The sequence below is a fragment of the Solanum stenotomum genome, chromosome 8, assembly GCF_019186545.1.
Source record: "Solanum stenotomum isolate F172 chromosome 8, ASM1918654v1, whole genome shotgun sequence".
Taxonomy (NCBI): domain Eukaryota; kingdom Viridiplantae; phylum Streptophyta; class Magnoliopsida; order Solanales; family Solanaceae; genus Solanum; species Solanum stenotomum.
The window spans coordinates 1,894,775-1,908,171 of NC_064289.1; the positions used below are offsets into that span (position 1 = coordinate 1,894,775).

The 13,397-nt window shown below is 36.9% G+C and overlaps 3 protein-coding genes across 8 annotated transcripts; all 3 read right to left on the reverse strand.

The window, feature by feature from the left end:
* Window positions 1-1,212: 1,212 nt before the first annotated feature.
* LOC125872035 (cation/H(+) antiporter 14) lies at window positions 1,213-4,778 on the reverse strand. The gene is made up of 3 exons (XM_049552687.1): window positions 4,519-4,778; window positions 2,686-3,690; window positions 1,213-2,498 (listed from the first exon to the last, which is right to left on the reverse strand). Exons 1-3 carry the CDS (start codon window positions 4,759-4,761, stop codon window positions 1,275-1,277), a joined length of 2,472 nt encoding a protein of 823 aa, XP_049408644.1. The 5' UTR covers window positions 4,762-4,778; the 3' UTR covers window positions 1,213-1,274.
* A 2,657-nt stretch (window positions 4,779-7,435) lies between these two features.
* LOC125872036 (transcription initiation factor TFIID subunit 15b) lies at window positions 7,436-11,483 on the reverse strand. 6 transcript variants are annotated; one of them, XM_049552693.1, is made up of 7 exons: window positions 11,253-11,483; window positions 11,145-11,180; window positions 10,982-11,045; window positions 9,583-10,237; window positions 9,143-9,293; window positions 8,979-9,060; window positions 7,436-7,856 (listed from the first exon to the last, which is right to left on the reverse strand). In XM_049552693.1, exons 1-7 carry the CDS (start codon window positions 11,437-11,439, stop codon window positions 7,745-7,747), a joined length of 1,287 nt encoding a protein of 428 aa, XP_049408650.1. In that variant the 5' UTR covers window positions 11,440-11,483; the 3' UTR covers window positions 7,436-7,744. The 6 variants fall into 6 exon arrangements, with proteins under 6 accessions (XP_049408650.1, XP_049408649.1, XP_049408648.1 ...); XM_049552692.1 differs by having other exon boundaries at window positions 10,982-11,078; XM_049552691.1 differs by having other exon boundaries at window positions 11,112-11,180.
* Window positions 11,484-12,144: 661 nt separating this feature from the next.
* Window positions 12,145-13,197, reverse strand: LOC125872296 (uncharacterized). Its single transcript, XM_049553008.1, has one exon. The coding sequence runs from the start codon at window positions 13,195-13,197 to the stop codon at window positions 12,145-12,147; it is 1,053 nt and encodes a 350-aa protein (XP_049408965.1).
* Window positions 13,198-13,397: the final 200 nt, after the last annotated feature.

Consider the following 13,397-nt stretch of genomic DNA (forward strand, 5'->3'; position numbering starts at 1 on the left):
ATTTCTTGTTGAGTTGAAGGCTATCGAAAATATTCTTTCTATCTATTTAGATCTCGTTTTTAGAATTACACTGAATATGTTGTTCTCGTGGCTTCTCATAGGAAGTGTCGGCATTCAAATTCATATAAGTTCTTGAAATGCATTGTCCAAGTAGGAGTTGATGGTACGAGTTCAACAGAATTAGTAATTTTGACTCAAATTTTATATTTATTTTTAAAAATATTTAATAGATATAAATCATTAATTTAGAACTCAAGTTTATTAATTTTCAAGTGATTGAAGTAAAACAAAGTAAACTAAGGTTGAATTTTGGGGTTGGTTTTGGTGGATTAAAAGGATACTTACCTAACAAATAAAGACGAGACATGTATTTTCATAAAAACATATGAAAATACATTTAGATCAAAACTTAAAAAACTATAAATGGCTAGTATAATCTTATTATTAGTAATTACTATACGTTAATAACTTGAATCTATTTTTTTCGATAAAAATATTGATCATGATGAGGTATATATTAGTCCAAGGAACAAGTGCAAATATTAGCATGACATGTGTGCAACTAAATACTTAATTATCATAATTAAGCTTAAAAAGTGAAATTTTGTCAAGTAATTGTACCATTGCTAACCCAAACAACTTCACACTAAGCTTAAGTACGATCAAGGAAGTGGTTAACAAGCTTTACTAGATTCAGTTAATCCCTCAATTATTAAAATGTGGAACTTCACTTTCATTATATGGGTTAGGCAGCCTGTCAACTAACTACCCAAAGTAAATTAGGGAAAATATTACATCTGTTAATCGTACAACTGCTCACATTTGCAGCATTTTTTTCTCCAAGAAAATGTAAAAGGAGAAAGACCAGGTATTATAGAATGATTCGGATTCCTCGATTCATGATCACAAGTCTTGAATTCAAGCCTTGAGAACAGAACAGTGTGTAAGATAGATATAACCAAAACTCTGCTTAAATGTTAAAACTGTTAACCACATGTTTTCTATGGGAAACTCGAGACTCTTTAGAATGGTGAATTTCTAGTTGTCACACGCACTATCAGATCACATAAGGCAAGTAGTAACCTATTGCAACAAGTTCAATTGTGACTACTTACATTATACATAAAAGTAAAACTGAACTTTGTGCTTGCTAATTTCTACCTACAATTTTGACAAAATTTACAATACACAGGACCTTTTTTTTTTTTCTGTGTATCCTTTAACCTATTTTCTACATTCTTGGCATTGATCAAAGAGGAAAACAACTTCAGTTGCTACCCAAAAGGGCCATAACCAGAATGCTGACTATATTTACCTGAACCAGAATGCTGACTATATTTACCTGAACCAGAATAAAAACTGCTAGCAACAGGCTGCAGTGGCTGGATATTTATAAACTCGGTCCCGGGTGGTGTTTGTTGCACAACGAGCAATGAAAAACTATAATCCGAAGTAGCTAACATGTCTCCGATAAATCCTAGTTCTGGACACTCGATCCATTCATTGATCCCTAGTGTTAACTCGGACTGTTCGTGGTCTCTACCAACTATACAAAGATCACAACTGTCCTCGAGTGAACGAAGAACCTGAGTTGTCCCCACTGCATCATTCACCACTTCTTCTTTGTAACTCACTCTCCCTGCATCCACATTATTAGCCTTGAACCATTGTATCATATGTGACTCCATACTCTTCTCGATATTGTCACTCGAATGTTTGAGCCAGACAAGACTCATGGTGATGTGGGGATGCCCTAGCATCCTGCAGCAATAGGCGAGTGCCTCATCATCATCAGGACCACCTAGGTAAAGCATTGTGATGCGGAAAAGAGAATGGCCAAACAAGATTTGTGTGTTATCGGCTAATTGTCCCCGATCAACTAGGATCCCAACTGAGCAAGGTGCTTTATGGAGTACCTGTTGGTTCACCATCCTAATTGCAGGGAAATTGGCTCCTACTGTTCCATCAATAGCCCACTGCTTGTGGAATGGGATGATCACAATATTGACACCTTTGTCCACCGCGATTGTACATATGTCATCGTGCATAGTGGCATACGGAACAATGGAGGTGAAGTGTTGAACAACCATAGAACCGTGATTTCTATGCGCGAGAATGTTGAATGCATTAGATATATGTTCAGTTCTGCTAGGCAGAGACTTGAGTTTCGGTTTGCCTTTTCTATTATGAGTTGGCACCAGTAAAGCAGCTGCGCTGCCTTTGAGCTCCATTAGATTAAGAACGAACACTGCAATAGGTCTCCTTCTAGATGGATTGGACACATCAAGAAGATTGACTAAGCTCGGGACATTATCTTCGTTGTGAATACACACTTGTACCCGAAGCTCACTGGTCGGATCCAAATGTTGTATACTATTTGTTCTGTAGCCTAAGTACCTTCTTGATGGATCATAGAGGTACCAAATTAAAGGTCTCACAATTCCTGTTATGACCAACATTGTGATTAACAAAAGCGCATATGCTTCACTTGTTATTGCCTGTAGATAAACCAAATACGAGACATGTAAATAACTTGTTTACTATTAGTGAATAGCGATTGAGTTTAACTTCTATACAGTGACAGTATAACAATTGGACTACTAACAGGTACATGCTATAGTAGATAAAGAAAAAAATACAGAGTTTATATATAGTCATAGAAAAGAGAGGAGATAGGTTGCATACTCCAGTATCCTTTAAGCCGATATAAAAGGATGCCTCGATAATTCCTTTGCAACACATGATGAGAGCAAGAGGTACTGCATCTTGGAAGGAAACAGCAAAGTGAACAGCTGAAACAAGAGTGCCAGCAAACTTACCTAAATAACCCAATAGGATCACTGCTTCTACGCCTAAAAGACTCTTTCCTCTTCCTAGGGAGAATATGTCCAATGTCAACCCACTGATAGCAAACTTAGCAGGAAGCAGCAATCCAGTACAAAAAGAATCGATCTTGTAGACCATCGATGAGCCCAAAGGCGGTCCCTCTGGCACCACTACTCCCAAAATAAAAGTACCAACAGCAGGAGGCTGTCCAATAGACTGGGACACAAATCCACAGAGGAGAGCTAGCACAGCTATCATTAGAAAATGGCTTTCCTTCATAGCCCCTCTTTCCGGTATAGTCCTAGCAATATGTTTCACCAATGGCCTTACAGCAAACACGATTACTATCAGGAATGTGCCTATCCATGCAATGGCCATTACTCCATTCCACTTTGAATAACTTGATGATGCATCTATTGTTGTTAAAAGTATGGAAGCAGCATATATACAACCGTCATTAACCAAGGAGGCTAATGTAGCTATTCGACCAATTTCCGAATTTAGAATCTTAAGATCACTAAGAAGGCTAGTGATCACAGGAAAGAATGAAGCAGAGTTAATTACAGATAACAAAGGCAGGAAATGCGCTGTCGCGTCATCTATGACAGTCAAATGAGGTAATACGTAACAGGCTAATCCTCCAAGTGCAAAAGGCATAACAAAAGATGAAACACCTATTAGAACCGCGTTTCTCCCCGCTCTTCTCAGCATTGTTGGATCTACTTGAACTCCAAGAACAAAAACATGAAACATGAAACCAACATCTGAGATTGTCTGTAGTACCATTCTGCCTTCTGGTCGAAATATTAAGGCCGAATACGCACGGATCCGACCAAAGCCTGATCTCCCCATGATAATGCCTGCCTGTTCTAGATCAACAATAATGATAGTATAAATTTTGCAACACATGTGATCAGAGGTGTATAAACAACAGCTTCAACTGAAACCAACATTCTAGACACGAAAACACACATATATACGTAAAAAAAAATCACTAGAATTTCAACAAACATCGAATTCTAACCCATAGTTTCAAAAGTATAATGTGTTCAATAATGCTACAAACTTTAAAGATTAAACTCATCAAGTTAAAACCTTAGCTCTACAAGCAATAGAATTATTAGGTATAATCAGAGGCGGATTTATGCAACAGCCTATAAACAACAAGTTCAACTAAATCTAGTATTTTCGATACGAAACATAAATATACACATGTGACAAATTAGTATAACTTCAAGAAATAAAACATTACGAACACATTTTAAAAAGGTATCAGGTTTAGTTCTTGAAGTCATCAAATTTAAATCATGAATCCACTTGTAACAATGATGATAGCATGAATTTTGGGACAAGAATTTCAGTTAAACCCCACATTTTCCATACAAAACCAGACATTATAATCCTTTTTTTTCAATTTGTTTGTCTAGTTTTGATTTGGCATGGAGTTTAAAAACTTTTGAATGGCACATCTTAAATTAAAGATAGGTAAAATGTACTTTGTGGTCTTAAGCATGTCAAGTTGGAAAATTTCAATTAAAGAGGGGGTAAAGAGACATGTTTAGAAATGAATGGAAAAGGGTATTATATTTAGTTGTTCAACTCGTAAAATTCAAATCCTGAAACTACTTGGTAAGCATGAATTTTACAACACAAGTAAAATAAAAATAAAATTGTGAGAAAAAAGAAGCTTACAATAAGTTGTGCACTGACCATACTTTGTTTAAGAGGTTGAATGAGGGAAAAAGTAATTCTTGTAACAAAGAAAATGAAAATCAATTGGGCCAACACAAGTGGTAAACTAAAAGCAAAAGGGTTACCACCAGACCAAATACATCCCTTTGAATTTGTCATATCTGAAAATTGGCATACAATTAATTCTTGACGATGACGCCCTTGTACAAATCCAGCCCAAGCTGAAACTTTTCTTCTTACCATTTTTGTTGATTAAACAAGAAAAAATGGAAGAAAATTTTGGTGAAACAATTAGTTTAGAATGTTACAAAATTAAAGTAAGTTGAATTTGCTAGATAGAAATGTGGATAATTGAACAAATATCCGTAATATTAGCCTACTTTTTTGGATTACTTTCCTACTAAACACACTCCTAATTTTCAATGGTCCTGTTTTTCTCTCTTTTTCTTTTTATTTTCTTAAAATAAATTGTTTCAAGCTTGTTATTTTTAACTTGTTTAGGACATGGGGGAGAGTCAAGGCCCAAGGGTGGCTGGGTGCACACCCTCCCTAGAAAATAATGTGTATACAAACAGATTAAATATTCACTACTATATATATATATTTGATTTAATATTCTTTTTACAATGAGGAAAATTTATATACCCTCTGTCAAATTTCTAACTCCGTTACTAGATTTTACAAGTTGAGTGTGGGAAATAGAGATTGTAAAAGCTGACATCCTTAGCTTTAGAAGAAGTCCACATAGTAAGATGAAAAATATTGGAATTTTAAATTTACGAATTTTAAATCTAATTATGGAGACCTTTTATAAAACTTATACCTGGTATATATGTGTAGAATTTTATTTTATTTTAATACTCCCTCTGTCCACTTTTATTTGTCATGTTGCGCTTTTCGAAAGTCAATTTGACTAATTTTTAAAGTTAAATTAAATTATGTTAATTCGATATTTTTTAAAAAAAAAATAGATATTCAAAAACTATACGAAAAGTACTATAAGTTGCAATTTTTTGCATATCAATATGATGAAAATATACATCGTAAAATGTTGGTCAAAGTTCTTATTGTTTGACTCTAAAAAAGGAAATCATGACAATTAATTGTGGACGGAGGGAGTATCTATTACTCCCTCCGTCCCATTTTATGTGGCAACATTTGACCGGGCACAGAATTTAAGAAATAAATGAAGACTTTAAAATGTTTACCAAATTGTCCTTTAAAAAGTAGACTTACTTTTCTCTCTCCTCATAAATGTATTGGAGTATTATTTTAAGATTAAGTGGGACCAACAAGGGTAAAAAAGGAATTGTACCTTTAAATACTTTCCATATAAGGAAATGTGACATTCTTTTTGGGACTAACCAAAAAGGAAATGTTGCCACATAAAATGGGACGGAGGGAGTATATGTTTTACATTCGTGTGTTTTCTTTTTTAAAATATGAATTTGGGTGCATAGCCGTTTCCAGCCCAACGTGGGATCGCATCTCAGTGTCGATGCAAGCTTTCGAACACTACGTCTACCTAATTCAGTTTGCATGTATTTTTGTTATAGTTTAGTATTCCTTTTTAGTATGCTCTGCTTCCTTTAGTAATATGTCTTGCCTTCTTAACTTTCATTGCTTTCTTTTTTTTTTTCTACTACTACTTTTATGTCATCAAAAACAATCTTTCCACCTCAGATCAGCACTCCTCAAACCTTCTTGTTAAAAGTATACTTGCTGTATGGACCATCTTATGATGATTATTTGGTTCGAACTGACCCGTTTCATTTCAAGGAAAAAACAGCTCAAATTGTAGCTTAGACCAACAAACTGAAATAATATGTGACCACTGTAATACCACCATTTTTATCATCAGTCTTCGACAGCGAGAAATTTCTGCTGGTATCGCTGCAATTTGAATGAAACATCTGATACACCATGACGGGCATTATCACGAATTGCACAACATTGTCTACCGCCTTCCTTCAGGAGCTGATAAAATCATCAAAATCTTATTTGCATGGTAACTTTAGAGAAATCAGAAGACCTTTCTTCACACCTGACATCCAATCCCCAACTCCTCAATAAAAATATTATTTAGATCGATGAATCTCAGTCATAACACAAGGATAGCAGAACAGCGCCTTCGGGTTGTAGGAAAACAATCTCTGATTAGTGTTTAGCTTATAAATCATTTTTCAGTACAGCAAAAGTGTTCTCGATACCTTCTTAAGGATTATTAAAGGTTAAAAACATTGTCTAAATGCTAATTGACTGAATAGTATGAAGAATAGAATAAGTCAAGGTCATACAACTAGAATGTCCTAATATCCACTAGAAGTACTAATTTGCAAGTACCAAATTAGAAAATGATAAAAACAGACACATGGCTAAAAAGGGATCCAAAAAACCTGCAAAAGTACCAAAATAAAACTTCAAGCAACTTCCATGCATGCACCAAAAAAGTAACTCCTTATTGCCACTCGCAATTTTATTTAGAACGACGAAAGAATTGGACGCTAATACTATTTCCTGTAAATTGATTGAAACCAACTTGCAAGTGCTCGGACCAAAGAATCAATATACTGTCTTGTTTTCTCAAATTGTATGCAACACAATCATCATGATTTGTATAGCTGTGTGATCGTTTGTCTTTTTTCTGATCCAACAATTAATCCCTACAAATAAATTAGCAAGTATTTCACCATTGTACTCCGCCATTTGTGCTGAAAAATGCGGAAGTACAAGAGACTTGTCTCAACATTCTTCTATGGAAGAGAAACTGAACTAGCAGATACACAGTAAAAGAAAACAGTTCAAGTAATTAACAGCAACATCATATAGGAAACAAATTCATTATACAAGGTCTAATGCAGAGATGCTAGCATTTCCAACATGCAAGCAAAATCACCTAAAGAGACCAAACATCATTCCAGAGTAATCGGTTTTCCACAGTAGTAACACTCACCTGAATATTTCACCTACCTTAGCAGCAATTTGCAGAATATCCAATCGCCTCTATCAAAACATTCAACATATCAAAAAAGGTTCTGAACTAGAAAAAACTCACCCCTTCCGCAACCCCAAGTAGCAGAAAGAAAGGAGAAAAGGTGGATATTGCTCAAGTGAAAGTAAGTGAACAGCCTACCTCTTTTAAGTCACAGAGAGTATATCTTGAAATGGAACTAATTAAAAACCCCTCCCACCACAAATTTTAGTACATAAAATGCTTGACTGGAACTCAATAAGGACGTGAACGGTTTCCACCATGAGACTGTCTATCTGGGCCAGAACCTCCACCGTCTCTGTAGTTATCCCTGCGCCCACCACCATAACCTCCTCGACCGCCACGGCTGTCAAAGTAAAGAGAGACTTGAGCATAAGAGATATATTGACTCTCCAAATTAGCACAGGGACTCAGAAGTTCAGAATACACAAAATATCCCCACCCCATTTATACCTTTAACCCAACAAATAACAAGAAGTGGGGTCTGGGGAGGGTAGTAGACTGTACGCAGACCTTACCCCTATCTCGTAGAGATAGAGAGGTGGTTTCCGATATACCCTCAGCTTAAATAAAGCCAGCCAAATATACCATTAACCCAATGGAACTATATAATATAAAAGAAACAACATATTCTTCATTCAATCCAATAGATAAAACAATTTTCTATACCTTGAGCCATTAAAATATATATAGTTATATACAGTTCTAAATGGCAATAGAAAGAATATAGGGCAGGAAGAATGCATAGGGTGTCAATCAGCACGTGGATTTTCAAGTAGCAAAGGTGGACAAACAATTAAAAGCACTAAAAAAAAATTAAAACAGATAGCACACAAAAAAAAATAAAAAACACTTATTCTTGAAAGCACTATGAAATTATTTGATACATGCAACTTTACAGTTTTACATTGATATATACATAGATGATGCTGATAAATATATTTTTACAGGATAAAGCAAAAATGTTCAGTAGTGAAGCCACACAATTAAGATTAAGCTGGTTCCCATGCACCTCAAAAAGGACAAATGTAGTACCAAGTTATAGAAATGAAATATTAATTGCTCAATTCACTTTACTCTGGGAACAAATCAATGTATCAATGATGTTAACAAATTACTGAAAAATAATTATTGAAATTAAACTTCAATATACACACCGAGGTAAACATCAAGCATGAATTTTAGGCATGCAACTTCAGTATGAAATTTGACACAACAATTACAGTTAAACATTAGATGCAAGAACAGCTCTGCTCATCTGTGCATAGTAAACAACCAAAACTCCAGAGATTATGTAAAAATAACCATACATCCACTATATAGTAAAACACACTTGCTAACTCTGTATACATTCCACAGCACAACCACTAAGACATGTTGTGAGTTAATATAAACTGTGAATTGTAGCACAACTGGATGTAATATGCAATGGAATAGAAAGAGTGTGCAGTAATTTAAGAAGGCTCACCCAGAACCAAATGCCGGAGGCGGCTTTGGTGCAGACTTTTCAGCCATTGCTACAGTGATTTTGTAACCTCTGAAGTCATGATCTGATGATGATTATATTTATGGTCAGCATGTAAATTATATACTGCATAAACTCAATTGAATAAATTTGGGTCTAGTTAGTACTATTGAAAAAGCCGCCGGCAGAGTGAGCTGCAGAAGGATCTTCGTATGACAGAACTGCATCTCCTTTGTTATTTCCCTGTTCGTCGGTGTATAGCTTTATGCTCCAAGGCCACTGGTCTTTGTATCCTCGCTTTTGCTTGATTCTTGCCACCTACACATTAAAAAGAAACAACTTGAGCACTAATCCTGGTATATATGGTAAGAGAAAGTCACGAAAGTAAACTACTTCATTATCACAAATCAATGGCAATATTTTAATGGTCTGCAAAATCAAGTAGATCATAATAACAGGTATTTGGTCGTCCTTTTGTCTAAGCTCAGGCATCAATACCACATTTAACACAGCACGGGTTCAAGTGAAGTTAGAGAAAAACGTAAATGCTACAATACAGAATGAATCTGATACTGAGAATCATAACCGAAAGAAATCTGCATATTACTTGTCCAATGCTCCCAAAAAGTTCTCTTAGTTCTTCGACGGTCACATCAGGAGGCAAATTTGAGATATATATTCTTGCGTTGTCACAGAGATCTCCACAATTCTCATCGCATTGCTTGACCTTTACCGGAGCCTCAGCTGGAGAACTACCATAACCACCTCCTGTATTTCGGGCACCACCGCTATATCCCCCATCATATCCACCCGGCGGGCCACCCCGTCCACCCCCACGGGCATCAGCTGGTGCATCCCCACCATAGCCACCAGGGGCACCATACGAAGGGGGATAAGATGCAGGTCCACCAACATAACTCGCAGGCGGGGGAACTGCATCAGGGTTTCCACCGTAAGTATTAGAAGGTGGTGGATAGTTGCTATCAGCTGCCCCATAAGATGGAGGAGCATGAGGAGGACCTTGAGCATAACCACCACCATCTCTTCCCTGACTACCACCATAAGAACCAGTTCTACCACCTCCAGCATTTCTGCTTTCATAGCTGTCACCTCTTCCCCCTCGACTATTTCCATAGCCGCCATCACTTCCACCTCTGTTATAACTGCTACCACCTCTGCCACCACGATCATCAGAACCAGCAGGTGAAGGAGCACCACATTTGTTACATTCAACTCTTCTAGCAAAGTTCAAATTTCCACAACTACACCCAGACATGCCAGAATTAATAACAATTGACAAGAAATGGTAACAATCACAGTAACATATGTTAAATGAAATATTAGGAAATGAAACCCAGAAGACATAACCTTGAACAACCACCGCACTGAACTAACATCTTGTCGAATTGATAGGATAGACGCATTATTAAAATTAGAAGGACAAAGGCAAGGAGAATCAAAATAAATTTCTTTTTTTTTATGAAATAGCAGTGTACTAACAAAATAACTAAGCATCCAGGGGTGCAAGATTTACAGAAGTAGGAAGGCAGAAATAGACCCTTTCATAATACAAGAGAGTTGACAAAATCCAAGAATTGTTCAGGGTTATACAAAGGTGTAAGGTTAACCCAACTAAAAAGTAAGACTAAACATAAATTTCTTAGTGAACCTGCACACGGAAACACTGGTTATCTTGAGCAAAATGACTGGACAATTCAGTAGCAGGATTTCATACAAGTTATGAAATAGGAAATCATATATTTCTAGTGATAAGATAACATGATTTTCCAAAAATTAACTTCTGTTTCAGCTTAATGAGATTGCACAAACAAACACTGCCTCGCTATCGATTGGCTTAGGTTCAAGAGTAGAAGCAAATATAACACTTTTTTGCTCTTACGGAATTAAGTAGGAGTCTCACAAGGTTTAAAGGTATTAGGGGGAGAAATGAGTAAGGATAATTTATCATGACCTGGATATCCACGAGAAGGATGTGAGAATATTACCTTGGGTTAGGGCAACGCCAATCACCTTCCTTACCACTTCCTCCACCACGACCGCCGCCGCGACCTCCACGATCTCCTCCCTGGTATCCACCGCTACCTCCACGATCTCCTCCTTGGTATCCTCCACCACCTCCACGATCTCCTCCTTGGTATCCACCGCCACCTCCACGATCTCCTCCTTGGTATCCACCGCCACCTCCTGTAAATAGAGCCACATATGAATTAAAACTCATTCAAACTACAGGCATAGTGTAATAATTCAAATAAATACCTCGATTATGGGAACCACCACCATATCCTCCACCTCCGCGACCACCACCACCACCACCTCTACCACTGCCTCCGTAACCACCACCTGAAGCACCATATCCTCCACCGCCCGATCCATACCCGCCGCCTCCTCCGCCACTTGGTGGCGGAGCAGATCCGCCGCCTTCGTAACCGTATGTACCGGCCATCGACTGCACTAACTAGGGTTTATGAAATGAGAGAAGAAAAGATAAAGAGTAATAAAATACTATTTGGGGATAGAAGGGTAAACTTTTATATGCCGATTACAGAAGATATTTTTCCTTATTAATCCTTGTCCACTTCTCCAGCAAATAATCACCTACCTTACTTGATTCGGAGCTCAGTTATTCCCTATTAAATTTCACAGAAATTGTATTTAGTGATAATTTTATATAAGTTATATTTATGTTTAATAATTGAGAGGAGGTAAGTTATTCATGTATAAGAATAATATAGAATTTGATTACAATTTTAAAATTCATATAACTAATATATTTATGCATAACTAAATACATAAATTTCTTCTGCTTAATATCTGCCTAATTTTAATCAACTATCAAACAAACCTTACATTTTTCTCTTAAGTAGATAGACAAAGGGATAAAAATTGCAAGAAATTCAAGTTAATTTGCTAAGCAAAAATACATCAAACCCCAACCGCAAAACTTGCTTCATTAACACTCCGTTGATATGTAATTGAAGGGAGTTATCTTTTTTTTTTTTTTTATTATTTTTAACGAAATTTTATATCTATCATTGCCACTGAGAAACAATTACAATTTGAGAAGGAGGTTTAGACCTTGCCTTCTTGACGGTTACAGTAGTAATGGGCAAAAAAAGTTGCACAAATGTGACAACTAGCAAAAGACTTCTCAAGGAGGGTCATAGTAAATCAAGGAAGGCTTCCTTTTTTTAATCCTAAAGGATGGAAATTGCCATTTATCTAAATTGAGGAGTCCCTTAACATGTGTTGGCAGACCAGATGTGTTGGTAATAACTATGGTAGTGTTGGTTAGATGACTATAAGAAGCAAGTTTGTCAGCCACTCTGTTGGCTTCCCTATAACAGTGATTGATCTGAATATTGTGTCTGAGGATCAACTCTCTGATTTCTTCCACCGTTTCTCTCATCCTCCAAGGAGTAGACCATAAATTGAGAATGCTATTTAGGAGGAGGAGGGAATCAGTTTCAACTGTAGTAAAGATGTGCCCATTGGCAATACACCACTTCAGGCCAAAGAGGAAGGCTTTTGCTTCAGCAGTATTGCTGGTTCCATTTCCCAGGGGAAGAATAAAGGCCATAATGCAATTTCCATTTGAGTCTCGCACCACTCCACCTCCTCCACTAGAATCTCCAATACAAGAGCCATTCGTATTCAACTTCATGGAGTGATGCGAGGGTCTCGACCATTTAACCGTGGTGTGGATAGTGTCTTCAAGTTGTATTTCCATTAGCTTAAGTAGGCTTTCCCAATTCTCCGGAAGGTTAATGTTGGAGAAAACCTTTTTGGTTAAGTGGCAGATGTTGAAGACTATCAGAGAAATAGATCTATTGGTGGATGGTCTCTCTTCCTCATATCTAGAGTTGCACCTTGATCTCCATAATTCCCAGATAATGATTGGAGGGATGATACTTAAAACATATTCAGCGACTGGATTTTTGGATGTGGAATTCCAGCATCTTTGGAGCAATTCTCTGAGATTTGTGTGCCTGGTGATAATGCCCATTCTGCCAATTATGGAGCTCCAGATTCGTTGTGCGTAGTCTCCTTTGCAAAATAGGTGTTCTGAGGATTCAATTCCCGGGTTCATACCTGTAGCAACACAACAAACACATTTAGAAACAGTGGTTATTTTAAACTTATCGGCAATCTTATCATCAGTAGGCATTCTATTATGAATTGCCCTCCATGTAACACAAGACATTTTATATGGTACATGTTTGTGCCATATTTTTGCATCAATACGAGCAAAAGGTCTCCTCTTTCTCAAAAGCTTCCAGGCTGAAGATACTGAAAACTTCCCAGATTCAGCAGCAGTCCAGAGAGGAATATCGTCAAGATTATTTGCCAAGTTGATGTTAAAATTGGTAATGATCTGTTTGATGTGATCCGGGGGTTGGGGGT